The 25,272-nt window shown below is 42.1% G+C and overlaps 1 protein-coding gene across 1 annotated transcript in view; it reads right to left on the bottom strand.

Annotated features, from left to right (window-relative positions):
• Window positions 1–2,241: 2,241 nt before the first annotated feature.
• Window positions 2,242–25,272, bottom strand: part of LOC307129293 (uncharacterized protein) — a 31,230-nt gene continuing 8,199 nt past the window's right edge. Inside the window, exons 2-3 of the mRNA XM_079821582.1 lie at window positions 11,733–11,864; window positions 2,242–3,299 (exon numbers count right to left, since the gene is read on the bottom strand). Of these exons, the coding sequence (XP_079677708.1) occupies window positions 2,668–3,299; window positions 11,733–11,817 (717 nt within the window). The 5' untranslated portion in view covers window positions 11,818–11,864 and the 3' untranslated portion in view covers window positions 2,242–2,667. The remainder of the gene's footprint in view (window positions 3,300–11,732; window positions 11,865–25,272) is intronic.

Raw genomic sequence — 25,272 nt, 5'->3', positions numbered from 1 at the left:
AGTAGCGTAATTATGTTGTGTTGCAAAAGTTTCAGAGATGGTTCTGTTTATCTGAAAGTTTTCAGTAAAAAGATTCATAACTGCATTGTTTAGTTGTTTTTCTCTGCATGAGCAAGTTTAAATCAGAATACTGTAATTTTATTCTGCATGTCATTAATGGTGTGACCCTTACAAGAGGTGGGCAGTTTGTGTGTATTTTCAGTGTAAGTACACATTAGTTCCTGGGTATCAACACAGGTTTCATACCTTTTCTGCTAACACTTTACAATAAGGTTTAATTTGTTAACGTTGGTTCTAACTACCTCTGCAAACAAATTACTGGCCAAGTGGCAGAGTCCATACACCATAGACAGGAAGATGGGGCCAGTGACTTAAGTCTTCAACCCAGGCAATTCTCATTGGATATACCACATCAACTTGTTGAAAGAGTGAAAAGAGCCAACTAATTCAACTCCAGTGACTTCACTGTTGATCAGGAAGGTAGAGGAAGATGATGACACCATCCATCTAACCAATACCAATCCTGTCAGAGAGTGACCCTATCGAGTACCAGAAAGACTGCTTGAACCATTGAAAGAGGAGATTGAAGAGATGAAGCGGCTGGGGGTGATCAAAGCCTCTATGAGTGAATGGAGCAGCCCCCTAGACATTGACCCAAAGTGGTGAAGTGCGAGTGGGCTCAACAGGAAACCAGCTATTTGGGGGACTGCCTTGGCAATGGCGAATTGCGGCTTCAAGTGGACAAAGTAAGGGTTAATTAGACACAGTTCGCAACCAAGGACAAAAAAAGGTTAGGTCGTTCCTGGCTCTTGCAGGCTGGTACAGAAAGAAATCCGATTACATGGACCAAGACTGTGAGAAGGCACTCATCTTGCTAAAAGAGGTGGTCCAGTCCAGTCTTCTCCAAACGATTCCTGGTGCAAGTCAATGCACCAGATAAAAGAATAGGGATGGTACTGGCCCAGAGACCTGAAGGAGAAGAGAAACCAGTCACCTACCTCAGAAGGAAGCTATTGCTCAAAGAAACCAGGTATGCCACCATTGAAATAGAATGTCTGGCAATCAAGTGGTCCCTGGAAGACCTCCGATATTACCTCTTGGGCCGAGAGTTTGATCTGGAGACCGACCTTTGGGCGTTGACCTCAATTCAGAATACAAAAGATAGCAACTCCAGGGTGACGAGGTGGTAATAATGCGTTACATTTTCTTTTTCTGGGTACTCAAAGCGCTTTTCATGGAAGGGGGGGGATCTCCTCAACCACCACCAGCCAGTCCCTACAGCTTCAAGATTTGGCCTGGGAAATTAAATATTGTGGTTGACTGTCTGTTGAAGGTTGCCGACAATATGCTGCTAGGAGATAATGTGACGAAACAGTCATCCCCAGTGAACGTGGCAGTACTGCAATCACACACATTTACACTGGCCTCATGCATGTAATCATTTCCCCTTTGCCATCTCCATGGTCAGGAAAAGCAGGTGCACACGTGATCCCGGCCATAAATGATCATCATCTTATCAACACACTCCCTTACAGTTTACATTCCGGTCCGTTCATACATTAAAGGGATAATTCACCCAAAAATGTAAATTCTGTCATCATTTACTCACCCTCAAGTTGTTCCAAACCTGTATGAGTTTCTTTATTCTGCTGAACACAAAAGAAGGTATTTTTAAGGACGTTCATAACCAAGCAGATCCAAGCAACTATTGACAACCATAGTAGGGAAAAATACTATGGTAGTCAATGGTTGCTTGGATCTGCTGGGTTACAAACATTCTTCAAAATATCTTCATTTGATTCAGGACTAAGACACTACAAGCCACACAGAAGAGGCTCCGCACTGTCATAATTCTCACTTCACTCTTTATAGTGACTTGAATTCGGGCTGATTACACATCACAAAATTGCCTAAGTACAATCCGGACTTGATTAGCGATACTAGATCAAGAAGGCAAAAGACGACGATGAAGGAAGCGCCACAACAAGACAAACACAAGAGTGCATAGACATTTACATCAACCTCACATCAAAACGTCCTCTACGCAAGTACATAACATGTGTTTCACATGCCCTATGTCACACCAGAGCAGGCGTACCGAAACACGCATGATGTGACTTAAATACCTGATGTCGTCACCCACACCCAACCGTAGGCATAATCAAGTCATGACTGAAACCAATGTTTTCTTGTGCATTCTCTCACTGAAGAGGAATCAAATAATTCAATGCAATGTTCATTAGTTTATACAGTTAATGTTCTTTTATGTGTAATTTCTCCATTTACATTGTAGCATTTCACAGCAAGACAGAAGATTATCTAACATTTAGACTGTAAAAAAATTAAACTAAAATGAAGTGTATCTGCAAGCGTGATGGCAAAATAAAAACAATTCTGACACTGAACAAGATTAAATCGCTTTTTTTAAATGTACAGGTGATTTTTTAAATAGCTCTCTTTTCTAAATCTCTTGAAAATGTATCTTTCTTTTGAGAAAAGGTTTGCAAATGATGTTTCAAGTCTCTTTGATATGTGAAGATTGTGAAAGTCTTCTCTCCAGTGTGAACTCTCATGTCTCATCTCATTCAAGGCTTGATTTCCTTAAGTATGTCACTCCACAGTGATGGCACATGAGAGGCTTCTCTCCAGTGAGTTATCACATGATTCTTAAGCGGTGTCCTGTCTGTGAAACTCCTTCCACACTGATGACATATTAAACAGTTCTTTCTGTGAGGCACATGGATGAATTCTCATGTGGTCCTTAATGAGTCCTTTAAGTGAAAAACTCTTTCCGCATTGATCACATGTGAACAGCTTCTCTCCAGTGTGAATTCTCATGTGAATCTGAAGATTTTCTTTTCGTGAGAAGCTCTTCCCACACAGATCGCAGGTGAACGAGACTTCTCCAGTGTGATCTCTCATGTGGATATTAAGTGCTGATTTTTGAGTGAAGCTCTTCCCACACTGTTGGCAGGTGAATGGGTTTTCTCCAGTGTGTTCTCTCATATGGATTTCAAGGCTTGATTTGCGACTGAAACTGTTCCCACACTGTTGGCAGGTGAACGGCTTCTCTCCAGTGTGAATTCTCATGTGGACATTAAGGTTTGATTTTCGAGTGAAACTTTTTCCACATTGTTTGCAGGTGAAATTATTTCTAGTTTCCGTCTTCTTTTGTGAGGAAACCTTTTTTGTTGTTGAGCAACTAAAAGATTGTTCTCCAGTTTTGAAATCATGATCTTTCTCATTTTTTACTTCAACCTCCTCCAGTTCTTGACTCTCCTCTTTCAGCTGCATCAGGTCTAAAGAAACAAAACAAATACAAGTTAGCCCTAGTTTAACGACACAGAGACAAACATCAAAACCAACAAAGGCCCTGTTTACACCGGTGTGTTTTGGTCGATCAGAAGTAAATGAGGGAGACACATTTAAGTTTATAACTGGGGCTTGACGCATAAACGTTGCGTACATACAAAATTGAAATGTGTGTACGCAATTTTCCACAGACACATCGGGATATATTCAAAAATAAGATGAGTGTAAATATGTGTGCACTGTACAAACACTGTAGAACATATTACTGGAGTGAGCGAAGGGATAAAGGACTCTTTTTTTACATCTTATATACACATTTAGATTAAATATGCCACTCTCATTAATGGAGTTAAGCACTGAAACATTATCCAGAAGTTACAACATTAAATAAATTTTTTTACTGTTTGATAATTTATAATCTTTAATAATAATATAAGGAACTGCGACGCAATTGTTTTGCTTAATACTCAGTTCTGTTGTGTTGCTTAGCTGATTATCTGCTACTGGGATGATTAATTTAGACTCTCTGCTTATTTGTTATTTATACTTTAATAGTAATTTGTATTTTAATTATAGTTGCAGTTTAGAATACCATGCACGTTTGCTGCGCTTGTTGTTATTGCTCACTATCGCACTTAAATCAGGGGTCTCCCAACTCTGTCCTGTAGAGTTTAGCTCCAAACTCAAAAATAAACTCATCTGAACCATCTAATAAGTGTTTTACAAGGCCCTAGTTAGACACCGATTAGCTGGCTCAGGTGTGTTTAATTGGTGTTGGAGCCAAACTCTACAGAGTTTGTAGACCCCTGACTTAAAGGATTAGTTCACTTCAAAATGAAAATTCTGATAATTTACTCAACCCCATCTCACCCAAGATGTCCAGGTCTTTTTTTCTTCAGTGTAAAAGAGAAAAAAAAAATCAGGAAACCATTCCAGAATTTTTCTCCACATAATGGATTTCAATGGCAACCAATGGTTGAAGGACCAAGCTAGATCAGACTCTATTCCTCGTCTGGGATCGGTCAGAACCTCTGAAGCTCTTCCTTTGAAACAGCTTTGATTTGGACCTTCAACCGAAAAAAAGAACAATTCTGGAATGTTTTCCTCAAAAAACTTAATTTGAAGACTGAAGAAAGAAAGACATGAACATCTGAGATGGGGGTGAGCAAATGGCATTTTCATTTTGAAGTGAACTAATCCTTTAAGTACTTTGCTATCCAGCAGTAGTTTTGATTTCATTTCAGACATTCATGTGCTATTGGATTTTAGTGTGCTAATTGTAAGGGCGTGCTCAGCAGTTTTCACTCAAGTGGTGAGACTTGGGTAAAGACCTGTGACTCTACCCGAGCAAGGACACCGGTAAGGCACTTAAGTATCTTTTTCCTTCTCCTGAACACTCATCAACCCGCTGCTCTCTCTAACAATTTCTCTCTCTCACACCCCTCGCCAGTCTGGGAGGGGTGGGGGCACAGGTCTTCTAATTTCTTCCAATTAGAAATACTCACTCCTCTCTATGCAATAACAATTTGTTTGAATCCCATGCTATTACTGTTACAACTCCTGTTCAGATTCATATTGTAGTCATTTAGGAGCTGGATGTTCTGCTGTCCTCATTCCTTGAGGATTGCAGTCTACTTGTCCACTTGGCGATTTCAACATTCACCTAGAGAAGCCTTATGCTACAGACTTCCACTCACACCTAGCCTCATTTGATCTCAAACGGCTCATCACCACAGGTACCCACAAATCTGGCAACTGACTTGACCTAATCTACACACACAACTGCATCACAGACAACATTTTGGTGAAACCTATGTAAATTTCTGATCATTTTAAATTCACCACTTTAAATTCTTGTCTAGACCAGTGGTTCTCAAACCTGCCCTGGGGACAATTCAAGTTTTGCAGTCTCTACTATTGAGTTGATGAGTTGAATCAGGTGTGTTGGAAAAGGGAGACATGCAAAATGTGCAGTGGTGGGGGCGGTTTGAGAAGCTCTGGTCAAGACGATATCTGTCCTCTATCTTCTAGGCCAACACACACTACTCCCTCTAACAAGTTTTAGATTAGATTAGATTAGATTCAACTTTATTGTCATTACACAAGTACAAGTACAAGGAAACGAAATGCAGTTTAGGTCTAACCAGAAGTGCAATAGCAGCAAGTGCAGGATATACAATGGTTGCGTAAGTGCAGGACATAAAAATGTTTCTGAATATATATAAATATGTATAAGTAGAGAGATGGTTATTACTATAAGCAGAACTGAATTTACAGATGAATATATACAGTGAATAAATATACAGATGGCTATTACTATAAACAGAATTTACAGGTGAATATGTACTAGAATATAATATACAGATGGCTATTACTATAAACAGAATTTACAGGTGAATATGTACTATGAATATAATATACAGATGGCTATTACTATAAACAGAATTTACAGGTGACTATGTACTATGAATAAATATACAGACGGTTATTACTTGAACAGAATTTTACAGTTAGAGGTATACAATAATATGTTAGGCTAATATGAGGAATATAGCAGTGGATTAAGTTAGTACAATAAATTATGGACAGAGCTATCCGAAAGAAAGTGTAAAAGTGCAGTGGAAAGTGGTTGCATATTACAGTTAGAAGTACGGTGCAAAATGCAAATGTAAACATTGTTACTGTAAATACAGTCGGCAGTGCAAATGAGCATAATCCAGTTACGGTATGGTGGTGCAGAATGCATAAGTAAACAGTTGTTACTGTAATAAACAGTCGGTAGTGCAAATAACAAAGTGAAGGCAGATGTGAGGTAGGAGAGTTCGCAGTTTATGAGGGAAGTGGATCAACGGGGGTTTGAGTTCAGTAAAGAGACAGCTCTGGGGAAAAAACTGTTCTTAAGTCTGCTGGTCCTGGTCCGGTGGATCCTGAAACGCCTGCCGGAGGGCAGGAGAGAAAACAGTCTGTGGGCTGGGTGAGAGGAGTCCTTGAGGATGCTGCGAGCTCGATGCAGGCAGCGTTTCCTCTGGATGTGTTCAATGGCAGGTAGTGGAGTCCCTGTGATGCGCTGGGCAGTTTTCACCACCCGCTGCAGTGCCTTGCGCTCCGCAACAGAGCAGCTCCCATACCACACTGCCACACAGTTGGTCAGGATGCTTTCTATTGCGCAGCGAAAGAAGTTCACCAGGATAGCCGAGGAGAGCTGATTCTTCCTCAGTGTCCTCAGGAAGAAGAGGCGCTGGTGAGCCTTCTTGACCAGGCTGGAGGTGTTGGTCGTCCACGACATGTCCGCCGAGATGTGGGTCCCCAGGAACTTGAAACTGGAGACACGTTCAACAGCCATTCCATTGATGTGGATGGTGTCGTGTGTCTCTTGACTCCTTCCTGAAGTCCACGATGAGCTCCTTCGTTTTGGTGGTGTTGAGGAGCAGGTTATTATCAGCGCACCATGTGGCCAGGTGCTGGATCTCCTCCCTGTAGGCAGTCTCATCGTTGTTGCTGATGAGCCCGATCACCGTAGTGTCGTCCGCAAACTTGACGATGGAATTAGTTCCATACACAGGCTTGCAGTCGGAGGTGAAGAGGGAGTAGAGAAACGGACTTAGCACACAGCCCTGTGGTACACCAGTGTTGAGTGTGATGGACGTGGAGCAGGTGGATCCTGATCGAACATTCTGGGGTCTGTCAGTTAGGAAGTCCAAAATCCAGTTACACATTGAAGTGTTGATGCCCAGGTCTCCAAGTTTGGCAATTAACTTGGATGGGATGACAGTGTTGAATGTGGAGCTGAAGTCAACAAACAGCATGCGTGCATAAGTGTTTTTACTGTCCAGATGGGTGAGCACAGAGTGCAGTGCCATGGAAACGGCATCCTCTGTGCTCCTATTGCTGCGGTAGGCAAACTGGTGTGAGTCCAATGTGGATGGTATAGAGTCTTTTAGGTGTTCCAGGACCAGCCGCTCAAAGCACTTCATAATGATGGGTGTGAGTGCTACAGGGCGGTAGTCATTAGGGCACCTCGGGCTGGAGTGTTTCGGCACTGGCACAATGGAAGTGCGTTTAAAGCATGATGGTACAGCTGCTTGGGCGAGAGACAGGTTGAAAATGTCTGTAAAAACCCCAGCGAGCTGCTCCGCACATGCCCTGAGCACACGTCCAGGGATGTTGTCTGGTCCAGCAGCCTTGTGTGCGCTGATCCGGCTCAGTGCCTTGCAGACATCTGTGGAGGAGAGTGTGATTGGTGGGTGGTCAGCTGAGGGTTTGAGCTTGGTGGCAGTTTCTCTGTTGTCTCTTTCAAAACGAGCATAAAAGTAATTTAGCTCATTCAGGAAGTTGACATCAGTGGCTGCGGGGGTGGAGTGGGGGGGTTTGTAGTCACTGATGGCCTGGATGCCCTGCCACATGCGTCGAGGGTCAGAGTTGGAAAAGTGACCCTCAATCTTAAGCTTGTAGCAGTGCTTGGCCTTTTTGATGCCCCTCTTCAGGTTTGCCCTGGATGCGCTGTAGGCTTGTGCATCTCCTGATCTGAAGGCAGTGTTGCGTGACTTCAACAGGAGTCGTACTTCCCTGTTCATCCAAGGCTTCTGATTTGGGTATGTGGTGATCTGTTTCTGGGTTGTAACACTGTCGATGGTGGTATTGATATGATCCAATACAGAGGAGGTGTAGGAGTCAATGTCCGTGTGAGCGCCACTGGTGGCTTGAGAAGCAAACATACTCCAGTCTGTGTTTAGAAACCTTTCCTGGAGTGTGGAGTCTGCCCCCGCAGGCCACACCTTGATGGTTTTCATTGATGGCTTCACGCGGTTGATGAGGGGTGAATATTTGGGTCTGAGAAACAAAGAGAGGTGATCTGACTGTCCCAGGTGGGGGAGGGGTGTCGCAACGTAAGCTCCGGCCATGTTTGTGTAAACATGGTCTAAGGTTTTGTTTCCTCTGGTGTGGCAGGAAACATGCTGGTGAAACTTGGGTAGCACTGACTTTAAGTTTGAGTGATTAAAGTCACCTGCAACAATAAACGCAGCTTCCGGGTGATCAGTCTGTTGTTTACTGATGGCTGCGTGAAGTTCTTTCATAGCAAGCTTGGCATCAGCATCGGGTGGAATATAGGCTGCTGTGATAATGGTGGAGGTGAACTCCCGGGGTAGATAAAACGGTCTACATTTAACCATGAGAAACTCCAGGTTAGCTGAACAATGACTCCCAACAATAGCAGAGTTTGTGCACCAAGCTTTGTTAATATAAATGCACAATCCGCCCCCTCTGCTCTTCCCGGAGCCATCTAATGTTCTATCCGCCCGGAGTGTGTGGCGTCCCGCTAGCTCGATAGCGGTGTCCGGTATTCCGCTGTTTAACCAGGTTTCCGTGAATATTAGGACGTTACAGTTCAAAAGTTTCTTACTGTGTGTGATGCTGAGTCGAATCTCCTCCATTTTGTTCACTAGCGACCGTACATTGGCAAGGAAAATGCTGGGTAAAGAGAGCCGATGAGGAGTAAGCGTTAGCTTAGCACGCGTTCCTCCACGTCTCCCCCGCCTTTGTTTACGATCACGCCGCCGTCTGCGTGCACTTCCGCCCGGCCGGGTAGAGTGCAGAGTCACCGGTGTCTTAGCGATCTCAGGAAGGAGTTGTAGATTGTCCATAAAACTGTCGGAAATTCGCAAACCAATATCCAAAAGCTCAGCGCGGGTGTACGTTGTAAAGGCACAACTGTTCTGTGCGAACAGACCCGAGAAGAACAGGAAAAATACCGCAAAATTGCAGAATCTGGAGAGAACCAGAGCCTCGCGATCTACTCGCGCCGCCATCTTGGTCATAATCCAAGTGGAGTGGAGTCCCTGTGATGCCCAGTAATGAGAGGGTGGACAGAAGAATCTAATGATTGACCGTGGCAAATGCAGCAGATAGATTGAGGAGGACAAGGAATAATGATTTGGAATCAGCTTTAGCAATCCGCAGGGCTTCAGTGACCGACAGTCTCTGTTGAGTGGCCCTTTTTGAAACCTGATTGATTGACGTCCAGCTGGTTATACTGTGAGAGGAAAGATAAAAGTGTCACTTATAATCTACAACTTAATAGTTGTACATCACAAACCCCACCACCAGATACTTTCAGAAGAAACCTGGCTCACGTGCTCCTTCTCATCTTTCCTGTGTTGTGTCATCCTCTCTTCCCTCATCCACACAATTTTCATCTGAACGTGAATACCGCAACACACACTTTAATGTTCCACTTTAAATTCTTGTCTAGACCAGTGGTTCTCAAAGCTGCCCTGGGGACGATTCAAGTCTTGCAGTCTCTACTATTGAGTTGATGAGTTGAATCAGGTGTGTTAGAAAAGGGAGACATGCAAAATGTGCAGTGGTGGGGGGACCCCAGGACAGGTTTGAGAAGCTCTGGTCTAGAAAGTATCGACCTTCTATCTTCTAGGCCAGCACACACTACTCCCTATAACCCTTGGTTATCAACTGGACCAAACTCAGGGCAGCAGAGAGAAAATGGCACAAATCAAAGGACCGGCTTGACCTGGCTAAGTATCAATCTCTCCTCTCATCCTTTTCAGATGAAGTCTGATCAATATGAAAATCTTCATATTTCCACAAGATCAACAGTGCTTCAAACACACCCACACTTTTCAGAACATTCAACTCTCTCCTCTGTCCCCCTTCACCACCTCTTTAACTGCCGATGATTTCGCCAATTTCCTCAGCTCAGTGCTTGGACCTCTCCTCTTCTCCATTTACACTACTTCACTGGGTCCCATCATACAGGCACATGGCTTCTCATATCACTGCTATGCTGATGACACTCAGCTCTACCTTTCATTCCAACCAGATGATCCCACAGTAGCTGCACGAATCTCCAGCTGTCTGGCGGACATCTCGGCATGGATGAGAAAACATCATCTGCAGCTCAACCTGGCAAAGACTGAGTTTCTCGTCTTCCCTGCTAATCCGACTCTACAACAGGACTTCACCATCCAGCTAGGTTCATCTCTGATTACCCCTTCAGTGTCAATCAGAAATCTTAGAGTAACATTTGATGACCAGTTGTCCTTCAGAGATCACATTGCTAAGACAGCTCGCTCTTGCAGGTTTGCGCTCTACAACATCAGGAAGATCAGACCATTCCTAACAGAGCACACAACACAGCTTCTCGTCAGGGCCCTGGTTATTTCTAGACTTGACTACTGCAATGCGCTTCTGGCTGGACTCCCCTCTTGTGCGATCCAAACACTTCAAATGATCCAGAATGCAGCGGCACGTCTTGTCTTCAACGAGCCCAAAAGGACCCACATCACACCACTCTTCATCTCTCTGCACTGGCTACCACTCGCTGCTCGCAAGTTTAAGGTGCTGACGCTTGCCTACAGAGACACCACGAGCTCAGCTCATTCTATGCTTTCACTTTTCTTTAATACCTCACTATTCTATCTTATGCTACTCTGAGCAATGTCTGAACCTCTTCAATGCGAATCGCTTCATGTATCCCTCATTTGTAAGTCGCTTTGGATAAAAGTGTCTGCAAAATTAATAAATGTAAAATTAAACTCATTCAACGGATTTACAGAAATGGAGCAAGCGGTAAGTATTTGTGAAGATTATCAGAGCCAGTATGGAAAAGCTGATAAAGACACAAAAGCTGCGTTTACATTCAAGTCTTCTCGGTTGCTTTTGTACATGTAAGCAGCTTTTTCTACCGTGAACGAGATTATAATGTTATTCCCCGATGCTGACGAACAGATCAAACGTTGACATATATTTCTCTTGGATTCGGATTTCCTTGACTTTATATTGCAGCGCTGTGCTGCAGTTCCGTGGGTTCCCTCAATACCCTCATGATACCTGAACACCGGCATCATGAAGGTAATGTAGCCTAATTAAAACCAGCATTTATTGCATATCTTTTTAAAAAGAAACATTTATAAATAACGCTCCCATTGCCACCCAAAGTTTTTCAGTCTTATTTCCTTTTAAAAGTGATAATTGAGTGAGTTTTTCCATTATAAAGAGTGTCCACTGCAGCAAATCATCCATTTTTAAATCAAATTTGATGACATGTACAAACGTAAATTACCTACCTTCCACGTTTTTATTTATGGAAATAAATATTATTGTTAGATACTAGAGAAGGGGTTTATTGTTACACAAAATAATTGTTTTTAGGCTACCTCCATATTATTATTTTTTTATATTATTGGCAGGAGGAGTTTCCGAGATGCTCTTGAAGCAACATCAGTATATTTATATATATTTATATATTAAGTCATTAGTATTTGTCTGGTCGTGTCATCATCGAGGTGACCGGCTCCATGTCAAATAAAACCGCTTTAATTAGGACCCTCATATTCAAAAATATCATTCATTTATGTAGAGGTCAATATTTTAATAAAGGATAAAAAGAAGAGAATGAAACTAACCTGTTTGTTGCTCTTTATCTTCCGGTTTCATGCTGAAGACTTCTTCAATCTTTATGTCTTCACTCTCCTGTTTTATAACCGCCATCTTTATAGTGTGTCAGGTGGATCTCAGAGGCTTCTCCAGGAGTTCTCCTGTGTGTTTGGACGATTTAATCATGTTTAAGATGAGAATAATGAACAGAAACAAGAATACATCCACTCAATCAGCTCTGGTCAAGTTAATGGACTTACATGACCTGATTAGCCAAAAAACACAGAGAACTACACACTGATAAAAGAATACAATACTGACACTTCATATAATTTATAGACAACACACTACGCATGTGTACGGTCGAAGACATTGCCTTTTAAAGTATCCTTCATTCACCTTTCCCGCCCTCTGATTGGCTCAGTCACCTTTCATAGGCACACATGATAGAACATGTGTTCGTAGTTGGTGTCTGTCAGAGAAGTGCATGGATTGATGAGTGAATTAGCGAAGGTTGAGCTCAGTCTAGAGCACACTTAATCTGAGACAAATTCAGGAGTTAACTTATCTCACTATGACCGTATCATTGAATCACTGAGATGTTTTCTACCAATGTTAATTTTGACAACAAATTTTGATTTAGTCATAGTCTTTTGACTAAAATGCCATTTAGTTTTAGTCCTATTTTAGTCACCTGATTTGTTTTTAGTTTTAATCTAGTTTTAGTCTCCTAAAATCTAATGAGTTTAGTTCAATTGTAATACATTAAGCATTTAAAGGGTTAGTTCACCCAAAAATGAAAATTCTGTCATTAATTACTCACCCTCATGTCGTTGGACACCCGTAAGACCTCCGTTCATATTCGGAACACAAATTAAGATATTTTAGTTGAAAGCTGATGGCTGAGAAAGGCTTCACACAGGCCTCCATTGGCATTCAGTACATTGACACTTCCAAGATCCATGAAAGGCACTTAAAACGTCGTTACAAAGTCTATCTCACCACAGTGGCTCTACAATAATCATACAATGCGACGACAATAGTTTTTGTGCGCAAAAAAAAATCAAAATAACACCTTTATCCAACTTGTTCTCGACTTCCGTGTATGCCTCCACGACGCATGCGCGAGAATATGACGCAGATCCGGCGTTCGGACATATGACCCAGAAGCGATTTGTTTACGAGCAGAGGAAGACGCGCGTGTCTAAGCTGTTGGATTCTACATTGATCGTGCTTTAGGTCTCGGCGTAGTGCTCAAAATGGAGCTTAAGTGTGTATTTCATCGATTCCCGAACACCGGCGCTACGTCATATTCTCGCGCATGCGTCGTGGAGGCGCACACGGAAGACAAGAACAAGTTGGATAAAGGTGTTATTTTGATTTTTTTTTGCGCACAAAAACTATTGTCGTCGCATTGTATGATTATTGTGGAGCCACTGTGGTGAGATAGACTTTGTAACGACGTTTTAAGTGCCTTTCATGGATCTTGGAAGTGTCAATGTACTGAATGCCAATGGAGGCCTGTGTGAAGCCTTTCTCAGCCATCAGCTTTCAACTAAAATATCTTCATTTGTGTTCCGAATATGAACGGAGGTCTTACGGGTGTCCAACGACATGAGGGTGAGTAATTAATGACAGAATTTTCATTTTTGGGTGAACTAACCCTTTAAGCATTACATAACCGACTGTCACTTGAACTGACATTCTGACATCATTTTGTTTTTGACATTAAAATACACAAAAGAGCTCAATTCACTTTTTTTTTAATATGTAATATGTATTTGTATAGGTGCTATTAGGGATGAAACGATTACCGGATTCACGATAAACCACGATAAAATGTAGTGACGGTTAGTAATATCGTATAAAATTTAATTATCATTAAAACCGCGTGTGATTATCACGATTTTAAAACTCGCGGTAAATCTTGTCCAGTCAGCGTCAGTCTGGCTGCAGTGCTGTTTTCTGAATGAGAAGAAATGGCAGAAGGCAGTGACAGCACCGGGAGATTTTTCAGATATCTAAAAGGACCAAATCTGAGGCGTTGTCATATTTTGGCTTTTACAATAGTCCTGAGGGAAACTTAATCGAAGATGGTCACCCTGTCTGCAGAACATGCCAGAATAAAGTCGCTGTAATAGGGGAAACACTTCAAAACTACGAACGCAAGGCAAGTGGACTTTGACCTCAATACCAAAACTACGTCTGGGAAATAATAACGTGAAGCGAACGAACAAATTCAGACAAGACTAGGGTGACATTTAAGGGATAATAATCAGGGTTTGCCATTAACAACCGCCATTTGCGGGTGTAAGTTAACGTTATTTCGGCTGCACACTAGCCACTCTGCTGTTGAACTTATTATAGTCTTCTCAAAATCCATCTGTTATAATCGCGTTGCGCATTATAACCACTCACACGTGTTTATATTGAGTTTATGAATGCAATGTCTCATAATCAGAGGCGTTCAGATTAGCCGGAATTTTGTTCAGAGCGCGTGCCGCTCTCACTCGCTGAAATCTACACTAAAAGCAGATGTGTGTGTGATGTACGCAAGAGATTCACTCATCATACAGAGGTTGACTGTTTTTGTTCTATTTCAGCAGCGAAAATAGTTTCAAACAAACACAGCAGAACCACAGCATCTGATGTGACTGGCATAAAGTTGGTGAATTTAGGGACCGTCTCTAAAGTTACACACAACATTGGTAACGTTACACGTTTGAAACTTTAATAGCATTTGAAGAGAATGAAAGTCATAAAACTGACTGTAAAGTGATCATCTAGGTGTCAGGTATGATGCAGACATTTTGATATTTAATAAAATAAACTGTCAAATCATATGCAAATATGGATATGCATTATTTCTCTAGGATACTGTTTGGGCTTTTACACAAAACATGCTAGATTTAAATGCATCATTGTTGAACACTGATGAGAATATTGCTTGAGAATATATTTACAGAGATAATATTAGAGATTATATTTACGATAAATTATTGTTATTTATGCGTTGATATTGACGACGGCCATTATAAGGAAGAAAATCCCACAGAATCTTGCTTAAAAAAGTGCATAGAGCTGCTTTAGTTTGTTTGTTGATTTTCAAATATAAAACTTGAACAAAACCGTGATAATATTGATAACCGTGATAATTTGGGTCACTATAATCGTGATGTTAAATTTCCATACCGTTTCATCCCTAGGTGCTATAGGCCTATAAGCTATGTTACAAAGGTTTAGGTAACATTTTTAAACTGATTTTTATTCATTAATAACACAAGGACAAAAAAAATTATATAACAACTCAATAGAGAAAATTAAATACAGTTGATTCAAAAAGAGTAATAGTCTAATTGACTTGAATTTGTGATGTTAGACTTGAATAGTCAATATATTTCCCATATTTGTATATGTCTGATATTAACTGAGAATTATATATATAAAAAAATAAAATAAAATAAAAAAAAAACTACGTGCTTGTTAGTAAAAAGGTTGTGAACTAGTGTTCAATACGGTGACAAGTCACGTGGCAAAAGAACGAATTACTCAAACGTCAAACCCGAAAGACTCGAAAGAACTAATCTTTTCTGTTTCCGCTACTGACAGCATAGACTCTATGGGACTGACAGGAAGAACGAAAGACTCAAACCCGAGACTCGAAAGAACTAATCTTTTCTGTTTCTGCTACTGACAGCATAGACTCTATGGGACTGACAGGAAGAACGAAAGACTCAAACCCGAGACTCGAAAGAACTAATCTTTTCTGTTTCCGCTACTGACAGCATAGACTCTATGGGGCTGACAGGAAGAACGAAAGACTCAAACCCGAAAGACTCGAAAGAACTAATCTTTTCTGTTTCCGCTACTGACAGCATAGACTCTATGGGACTGACAGGAAGAACGAAAGACTCAAACCCGAAAGACTCGAAAGAACTAATCTTTTCTGTTTCTGCTACTGACAGCATAGACTCTATGGGACTGACAGGAAGAACGAAAGACTCAAACCCGAGACTCGAAAGAACTAATCTTTTCTGTTTCCGCTACTGACAGCATAGACTCTATGGGGCTGACAGGAAGAACGAAAGACTCAAACCCGAAAGACTCGAAAGAACTAATCTTTTCTGTTTCCGCTACTGACAGCATAGACTCTATGGGGCTGACAGGAAGAACGAAAGACTCAAACCCGAAAGAACGAATCTTTTCTGTTTCCGCTACTGACAGCATAGACTCTATGGGACTGACAGGAAGAACGAAAGACTCAAACCTGAGACTCGAAAGAACTAATCTTTTCTGTTTCCGCTACTGACAGCATAGACTCTATGGGGCTGACAGGAAGAACGAAAGACTCAAACCCGAAAGACTCGAAAGAACGAATCTTTTCTGTTTCCGCTACTGACAGCATAGACTCTATGGGACTGACAGGAAGAACGAAAGACTCAAACCCGAAAGACTCGAAAGAACTAATCTTTTCTGTTTCCGCTACTGACAGCACAGACTCTATGGGGCTGACAGGAAGAACGAAAGACTCAAACCCGAAAGACTCGAAAGAACTAATCTTTTCTGTTTCCGCTACTGACAGCATAGACTCTATGGGACTGACAGGAAGAACGAAAGACTCAAACCCGAGAGACTCGAAATAACTAATCTTTTCTGTTTCCGTTACTGACAGCATAGACTCTATGGGACTGACAGGAAGAACGAAAGACTCAAACCCGAGAGACTCGAAATAACTCATCTTTTCTGTTTCCGCTACTGACAGCATAGACTCTATGGGACTGACAGGAAGAACGAAAGACTCAAACCCGAAAGACTCGAAAGAACTAATCTTTTCTGTTTCCGTTACTGACAGCATAGACTCTATGGGACTGACAGGAAGAACGAAAGACTCAAACCCGAGAGACTCGAAATAACTAATCTTTTCTGTTTCCGCTACTGACAGCATAGACTCTATGGGGCTGACAGGAAGAACGAAAGACTCAAACCCGAAAGACTCGAAAGAACTAATCTTTTCTGTTTCCGCTACTGACAGCATAGACTCTATGGGGCTGACAGGAAGAACGAAAGACTCAAACCCGAGACTCTAAAGAACTAATCTTTTCTGTTTCCGTTACTGACAGCACAGACTCTATGGGGCTGACAGGAAGAACGAAAGACTCAAACCTGAGACTCGAAAGAACTAATCTTTTCTGTTTCCGCTGCTGACAGCATAGACTCCATGGGGCTGACAGGAAGAATGAAAGACTCAAACCCGAAAGACTCGAAAGAACCAATCTTTTCTGTTTCCGCTACTGACAGCATAGACTCTATGGGGCTGACAGGAAGAACGAAAGACTCAAACCCGAGACTCGTAAGAACTAATCTTTTCTGTTTCCGCTACTGACAGCATAGACTCTATGGGACTGACAGGAAGAACGAAAGACTCAAACCCGAAAGACTCGAAAGAACTAATCTTTTCTGTTTCCGCTTCTGACAGCATAGACTCTATGGGGCTGACAGGAAGAACGAAAGACTCAAACCCGAGACTCGAAAGAACTAATCTTTTCTGTTTCCGTTACTGACAGCACAGACTCTATGGGGCTGACAGGAAGAACGAAAGACTCAAACCCGAGACTCTAAAGAACTAATCTTTTCTGTTTCCGTTACTGACAGCACAGACTCTATGGGGCTGACAGGAAGAACGAAAGACTCAAACCCGAGACTCGTAAGAACTAATCTTTTCTGTTTCCGCTACTGACAGCATAGACTCTATGGGACTGACAGGAAGAACGAAAGACTCAAACCCGAAAGACTCGAAAGAACTAATCTTTTCTGTTTCCGCTACTGACAGCATAGACTCTATGGGGCTGACAGGAAGAACGAAAGACTCAAACCCGAAAGACTCGAAAGAACTAATCTTTTCTGTTTCCGTTACTGACAGCATAGACTCTATGGGACTGACAGGAAGAACGAAAGACTCAAACCCGAAAGACTCGAAAGAACTAATCTTTTCTGTTTCCGCTACTGACAGCATAGACTCTATGGGGCTGACAGGAAGAACGAAAGACTCAAACCCGAAAGACTCGAAAGAACTAATCTTTTCTGTTTCCGTTACTGACAGCATAGACTCTATGGGGCTGACAGGAAGAACGAAAGACTCAAACCCGAAAGACTCGAAAGAACTAATCTTTTCTGTTTCCGCTACTGACAGCACAGACTCTATGGGGCTGACAGGAAGAACGAAAGACTCAAACCCGAAAGACTCGAAAGAACTAATCTTTTCTGTTTCCGTTACTGACAGCACAGACTCTATGGGACTGACAGGAAGAACGAAAGACTCAAACCCGAAAGACTCGAAAGAACTAATCTTTTCTGTTTCCGCTACTGACAGCACAGACTCTATGGGACTGACAGGAAGAACGAAAGACTCAAACCCGAAAGACTCGAAAGAACTAATCTTTTCTGTTTCCGCTACTGACAGCACAGACTCTATGGGACTGACAGGAAGAACGAAAGACTCAAACCCGAAAGACTCGAAAGAACTAATCTTTTCTGTTTCTGTTACTGACAGCATAGACTCTATGGGGCTGACAGGAAGAACGAAAGACTCAAACCCGAGACTCGAAAGAACTAATCTTTTCTGTTTACGTTACTGACAGCATAGACTCTATGAGACTGACAGGAAGAACGAAAGACTCAAACCCGAGACTCGTAAGAACTAATCTTTTCTGTTTCCGTTTCTGACAGCATAGACTCTATGGGACTGACAGGAAGAACGAAAGACTCAAACCCGAAAGACTCGTAAGAACTAATCTTTTCTGTTTCCGCTACTGACAGCACAGACTCTATGGGGCTGACAGGAAGAACGAAAGACTCAAACCCGAAAGACTCGAAAGAACTAATCTTTTCTGTTTCTGTTACTGACAGCATAGACTCTATGGGGCTGACAGGAAGAACGAAAGACTCAAACCCGAGACTCGAAAGAACTAATCTTTTCTGTTTACGTTACTGACAGCATAGACTCTATGAGACTGACAGGAAGAACGAAAGACTCAAACCCGAGACTCGTAAGAACTAATCTTTTCTGTTTCCGTTTCTGACAGCATAGACTCTATGGGACTGACAGGAAGAACGAAAGACTCAAACCCGAAAGACTCGTAAGAACTAATCTTTTCTGTTTCCGCTACTGACAGCACAGACTCTATAGGACTGACAGGAAGAACGAAAGACTCAAACCCGAGACTCGTAAGAACTAATCTTTTCTGTTTCCGCTACTGAGAGCATAGACTCTATGGGGCTGACAGGAAGAACGAAAGACTCAAACCCGAAAGACTCGAAAGAACTAATCTTTTCTGTTTCCGCTACTGACAGCATAGACTCTATGGGGCTGACAGGAAGAACGAAAGACTCAAACCCGAGACTCTAAAGAACTAATCTTTTCTGTTTCCGTTACTGACAGCACAGACTCTATGGGGCTGACAGGAAGAACGAAAGACTCAAACCCGAGACTCTAAAGAACTAATCTTTTCTGTTTCCGTTACTGACAGCATAGACTCTATGAGACTGACAGGAAGAACGAAAGACTCAAACCCGAGACTCTAAAGAACTAATCTTTTCTGTTTCCGTTACTGACAGCACAGACTCTATGGGGCTGACAGGAAGAACGAAAGACTCAAACCCGAGACTCGTAAGAACTAATCTTTTCTGTTTCCGCTACTGACAGCATAGACTCTATGGGGCTGACAGGAAGAACGAAAGACTCAAACCCGAAAGACTCGAAAGAACTAATCTTTTCTGTTTCCGCTACTGACAGCATAGACTCTATGGGGCTGACAGGAAGAACGAAAGACTCAAACCCGAAAGACTCGAAAGAACTAATCTTTTCTGTTTCCGTTACTGACAGCATAGACTCTATGGGACTGACAGGAAGAACGAAAGACTCAAACCCGAGACTCTAAAGAACTAATCTTTTCTGTTTCCGCTACTGACAGCATAGACTCTATGGGGCTGACAGGAAGAACGAAAGACTCAAACCCAAAAGACTCGAAAGAACTAATCTTTTCTGTTTCCGCTACTGACAGCATAGACTCTATGGGACTGACAGGAAGAACGAAAGACTCAAACCCAAAAGACTCGAAAGAACTAATCTTTTCTGTTTCCGCTACTGACAGCATAGACTCTATGGGGCTGACAGGAAGAACGAAAGACTCAAACCCGAAAGACTCGAAAGAACTAATCTTTTCTGTTTCCGTTACTGACAGCATAGACTCTATGGGACTGACAGGAAGAACGAAAGACTCAAACCCGAAAGACTCGAAAGAACTAATCTTTTCTGTTTCCGCTACTGACAGCATAGACTCTATGGGGCTGACAGGAAGAACGAAAGACTCAAACCCGAAAGACTCGAAAGAACTAATCTTTTCTGTTTCCGTTACTGACAGCATAGACTCTATGGGGCTGACAGGAAGAACGAAAGACTCAAACCCGAAAGACTCGAAAGAACTAATCTTTTCTGTTTCCGCTACTGACAGCACAGACTCTATGGGGCTGACAGGAAGAACGAAAGACTCAAACCCGAAAGACTCGAAAGAACTAATCTTTTCTGTTTCCGTTACTGACAGCACAGACTCTATGGGACTGACAGGAAGAACGAAAGACTCAAACCCGAAAGACTCGAAAGAACTAATCTTTTCTGTTTCCGCTACTGACAGCATAGACTCTATGGGGCTGACAGGAAGAACGAAAGACTCAAACCCGAAAGACTCGAAAGAACTAATCTTTTCTGTTTCCGTTACTGACAGCATAGACTCTATGGGGCTGACAGGAAGAACGAAAGACTCAAACCCGAAAGACTCGAAAGAACTAATCTTTTCTGTTTCCGCTACTGACAGCACAGACTCTATGGGGCTGACAGGAAGAACGAAAGACTCAAACCCGAAAGACTCGAAAGAACTAATCTTTTCTGTTTCCGTTACTGACAGCACAGACTCTATGGGACTGACAGGAAGAACGAAAGACTCAAACCCGAAAGACTCGAAAGAACTAATCTTTTCTGTTTCCGCTACTGACAGCACAGACTCTATGGGACGTTGTTTGAAGTTGGAGCGCGCTGTTAGAAACTCGTTGTTGAGAGACTTTTGCGGCGAAACTTAACAGAACCCGAGACTTAACGGAAATAAAATAAACTTTAAGTAAAAGAAAGGAAAGTGAGAGAAAAGCAGATGGCCTGAAGGAAATCGTTGTTAACACATTTTCTCTGATGTTGGTCTGTCACGATCGTCAGATCGTCTCCTGGGAGCTCCGTTCAGAACTCACTCTGGTCAAACTGCTAGGACTGAGCTCATCTCTGATCTGCGAACAGGCCGCGAACCAGCTCGAACCGAACTGGAACCGAACTTGAGCTGAACTCTGCACTGCTTCTGGTCTGAACTGTCCAGAACTGCAGACAGAACTGTAGACAGAACTGAACTTTTCGTTCGTGTTCTGAGACTAAACTCAAACATTTGCCCATCCCCTGGATGGGTTCTGGCCAATTAGGCTTCAGGAGTGACTGTGTCTCCACCCCTCCCACAAAATTGGGTTATCTATAGAATTTAGTTTCCTGCTCTTAAGCAGAGAGTAAATTTAGACCTAATTTCTTACTATAAGGACATGATCAATTCTATAAAGATTTCATTCAGCTCATCTGTTGGATTATACCCATACGAACACACCGGAATCAAACACAATGCTTTTTCATCCACTCATTCAATAGTTACATAATTGCATGAATTGTGAGTAATATACATGCCTAATAGTCTAACTAACGTGTACTAGTTGTAAACACACTAACAAGTTATGTCGAAGGCTATTTGAATGAAAGTCCAATAATCAGTTATTTGATGTACTCCATAAGCTAACAGTTTCTGTGAGCTTACTCTGAGTTTTAGCTGTGTCGTGGAGTTCATTTACCGGTCATTGCAAAGACAGACGTCTGGTTGTTTCTTTGTCTTGTGACAACCACGAGCCCTTTGTCCTCTTTTAACTGAGTTTGGTGGCGAGTCCATAGGAAGTCAGAACTAGTAGCTCTGGGCAGAATCAAGCCCCCATCTCCCTCGTGATGATGATGATTTCCTGGAGCTGAATTGTGCTTTGTTGAAAAGGATGTTAATTTGATCGAATCATTGGAAGATTAACTCATCTATATGTCTGCGTCCATAATTGCTACAAGACTCAAACCCAAAAGACTCGAAAGAACTAATCTTTTCTGTTTCCGCTACTGACAGCATAGACTCTATGAGACTGACAGGAAGAACGAAAGACTCAAACCCGAGACTCGAAAGAACTAATCTTTTCTGTTTCTGCTACTGACAGCATAGACTCTATGGGACTGACAGGAAGAACGAAAGACTCAAACCCGAAAGACTCGAAAGAACTAATCTTTTCTGTTTCCGCTACTGACAGCATAGACTCTATGGGACTGACAGGAAGAACGAAAGACTCAAACCAGAGACTCGAAAGAACTAATCTTTTCTGTTTCTGCTACTGACAGCATAGACTCTATGGGACTGACAGGAAGAACGAAAGACTCAAACCTGAGACTCGAAAGAACTAATCTTTTCTGTTTCCGCTACTGACAGCACAGACTCTATGGGACTGACAGGAAGAACGAAAGACTCAAACCCGAAAGACTCGAAAGAACTAATCTTTTCTGTTTCCGCTACTGACAGCATAGACTCTATGGGGCTGACAGGAAGAACGAAAGACTCAAACCAGAGACTCGAAAGAACTAATCTTTTCTGTTTCCGTTACTGACAGCATAGACTCTATGGGACTGACAGGAAGAACGAAAGACTCAAACCCGAAAGACTCGAAAGAACTAATCTTTTCTGTTTCCGCTACTGACAGCATAGACTCTATGGGGCTGACAGGAAGAACGAAAGACTCAAACCCAAAAGACTCGAAAGAACTAATCTTTTCTGTTTCCGCTACTGACAGCATAGACTCTATGGGACTGACAGGAAGAACGAAAGACTCAAACCCAAAAGACTCGAAAGAACTAATCTTTTCTGTTTCCGTTACTGACAGCATAGACTCTATGGGACTGACAGGAAGAACGAAAGACTCAAACCCGAAAGACTCGAAAGAACTAATCTTTTCTGTTTCCGCTACTGACAGCATAGACTCTATGGGGCTGACAGGAAGAACGAAAGACTCAAACCCGAAAGACTCGAAAGAACTAATCTTTTCTGTTTCCGCTACTGACAGCAAAGACTCTATGGGACTGACAGGAAGAACGAAAGACTCAAACCCGAAAGACTCGAAAGAACGAATCTTTTCTGTTTCCGCTACTGACAGCATAGACTCTATGGGGCTGACAGGAAGAACGAAAGACTCAAACCCGAAAGACTCGTAAGAACTAATCTTTTCTGTTTCCGCTACTGACAGCACAGACTCTATGGGGCTGACAGGAAGAACGAAAGACTCAAACCCGAAAGACTCGAAAGAACTAATCTTTTCTGTTTCCGCTTCTGACAGCATAGACTCTATGGGACTGACAGGAAGAACGAAAGACTCAAACACGAAAGACTCGAAAGAACTAATCTTTTCTGTTTCCGTTACTGACAGCACAGACTCTATGGGACTGACAGGAAGAACGAAAGACTCAAACCCGAAAGACTCGAAAGAACTAATCTTTTCTGTTTCCGCTACTGACAGCATAGACTCTATGGGGCTGACAGGAAGAACGAAAGACTCAAACACGAAAGACTCGAAAGAACTAATCTTTTCTGTTTCCGTTACTGACAGCACAGACTCTATGGGACTGACAGGAAGAACGAAAGACTCAAACCCGAAAGACTCGAAAGAACTAATCTTTTCTGTTTCCGCTACTGACAGCACAGACTCTATGGGACTGACAGGAAGAACGAAAGACTCAAACCCGAGACTCGAAAGAACTAATCTTTTCTGTTTCCGTTTCTGACAGCATAGACTCTATGGGACTGACAGGAAGAATGAAAGACTTAAACCCGAAAGACTCGAAAGAACTAATCTTTTCTGTTTCCGCTACTGACAGCACAGACTCTATGAGACTGACAGGAAGAACGAAAGACTAAAACCCGAGACTCGAAAGAACTAATCTTTTCTGTTTCCGCTTCTGACAGCATAGACTCTATGGGGCTGACAGGAAGAACGAAAGACTCAAACCCGAAAGACTCGTAAGAACTAATCTTTTCTGTTTCCGCTACTGACAGCATAGACTCTATGGGACTGACAGGAAGAACGAAAGACTCAAACCCGAAAGACTCGAAAGAACTAATCTTTTCTGTTTCCGCTACTGACAGCATAGACTCTATGAGACTGACAGGAAGAACGAAAGACTCAAACCCGAAAGACTCGAAAGAACTAATCTTTTCTGTTTCCGCTACTGACAGCATAGACTCTATGGGACTGACAGGAAGAACGAAAGACTCAAACCCGAAAGACTCGAAAGAACTAATCTTTTCTGTTTCCATTACTGACAGCATAGACTCTATGAGACTGACAGGAAGAACGAAAGACTCAAACCCGAAAGACTCGTAAGAACTAATCTTTTCTGTTTCCGCTACTGACAGCATAGACTCTATGGGACTGACAGGAAGAACGAAAGACTCAAACCCGAAAGACTCGAAAGAACTAATCTTTTCTGTTTCCGCTACTGACAGCATAGACTCTATGAGACTGACAGGAAGAACGAAAGACTCAAACCCGAAAGACTCGAAAGAACTAATCTTTTCTGTTTCCGCTACTGACAGCATAGACTCTATGAGACTGACAGGAAGAACGAAAGACTCAAACCCGAAAGACTCGAAAGAACTAATCTTTTCTGTTTCCATTACTGACAGCATAGACTCTATGGGACTGACAGGAAGAACGAAAGACTCAAACCCGAAAGACTCGAAAGAACTAATCTTTTCTGTTTCCGCTACTGACAGCATAGACTCTATGAGACTGACAGGAAGAACGAAAGACTCAAACCCGAAAGACTCGTAAGAACTAATCTTTTCTGTTTCCGCTACTGACAGCATAGACTCTATGAGACTGACAGGAAGAATGAAAGACTCAAACCCAAAAGACTCGAAAGAACTAATCTTTTCTGTTTCCGCTACTGACAGCATAGACTCTATGGGGCTGACAGGAAGAATGAAAGACTGTAGCGACTATGAGTCAGATAAAATAATAACTCAACGGGGAACTGAATTAAAATGAAAGACTCGAATGACACTATATATTATAAATAATTCAGAATTAATGTTTACACCTTAACTTGTTCGTCCGCCGATATGTAAGAACTTAAAGGGGGCTCTGTTAAAGGGAAACATGTATATTTAGCTCAAATGAATGAATTTAATGAATTCATAGGGAATTTTGAGAGTCTATTTTACAGCCGAGCAAATGACTCTTCTAGCGTTCATTTGAACGGGCCGTAAATATCAACTCTGCAGCGGATATTAATATCCGAACAATAGTGAAACACTATTTAACAGCCAGGTAACTTAGATCGGCAGTTCAAGACATTAAATTGATAAGCACATAACACAAGAACAGTTATCTTTGAATACAAACGGAACT

This window comes from Gobio gobio, assembly GCF_949357685.1.
Source record: "Gobio gobio genome assembly, chromosome: 7".
Lineage (NCBI taxonomy): Eukaryota > Metazoa > Chordata > Actinopteri > Cypriniformes > Gobionidae > Gobio > Gobio gobio.
Note: the sequence above shows the minus strand (reverse complement) of the source record. Positions and strands in the feature narration are given on the sequence as shown.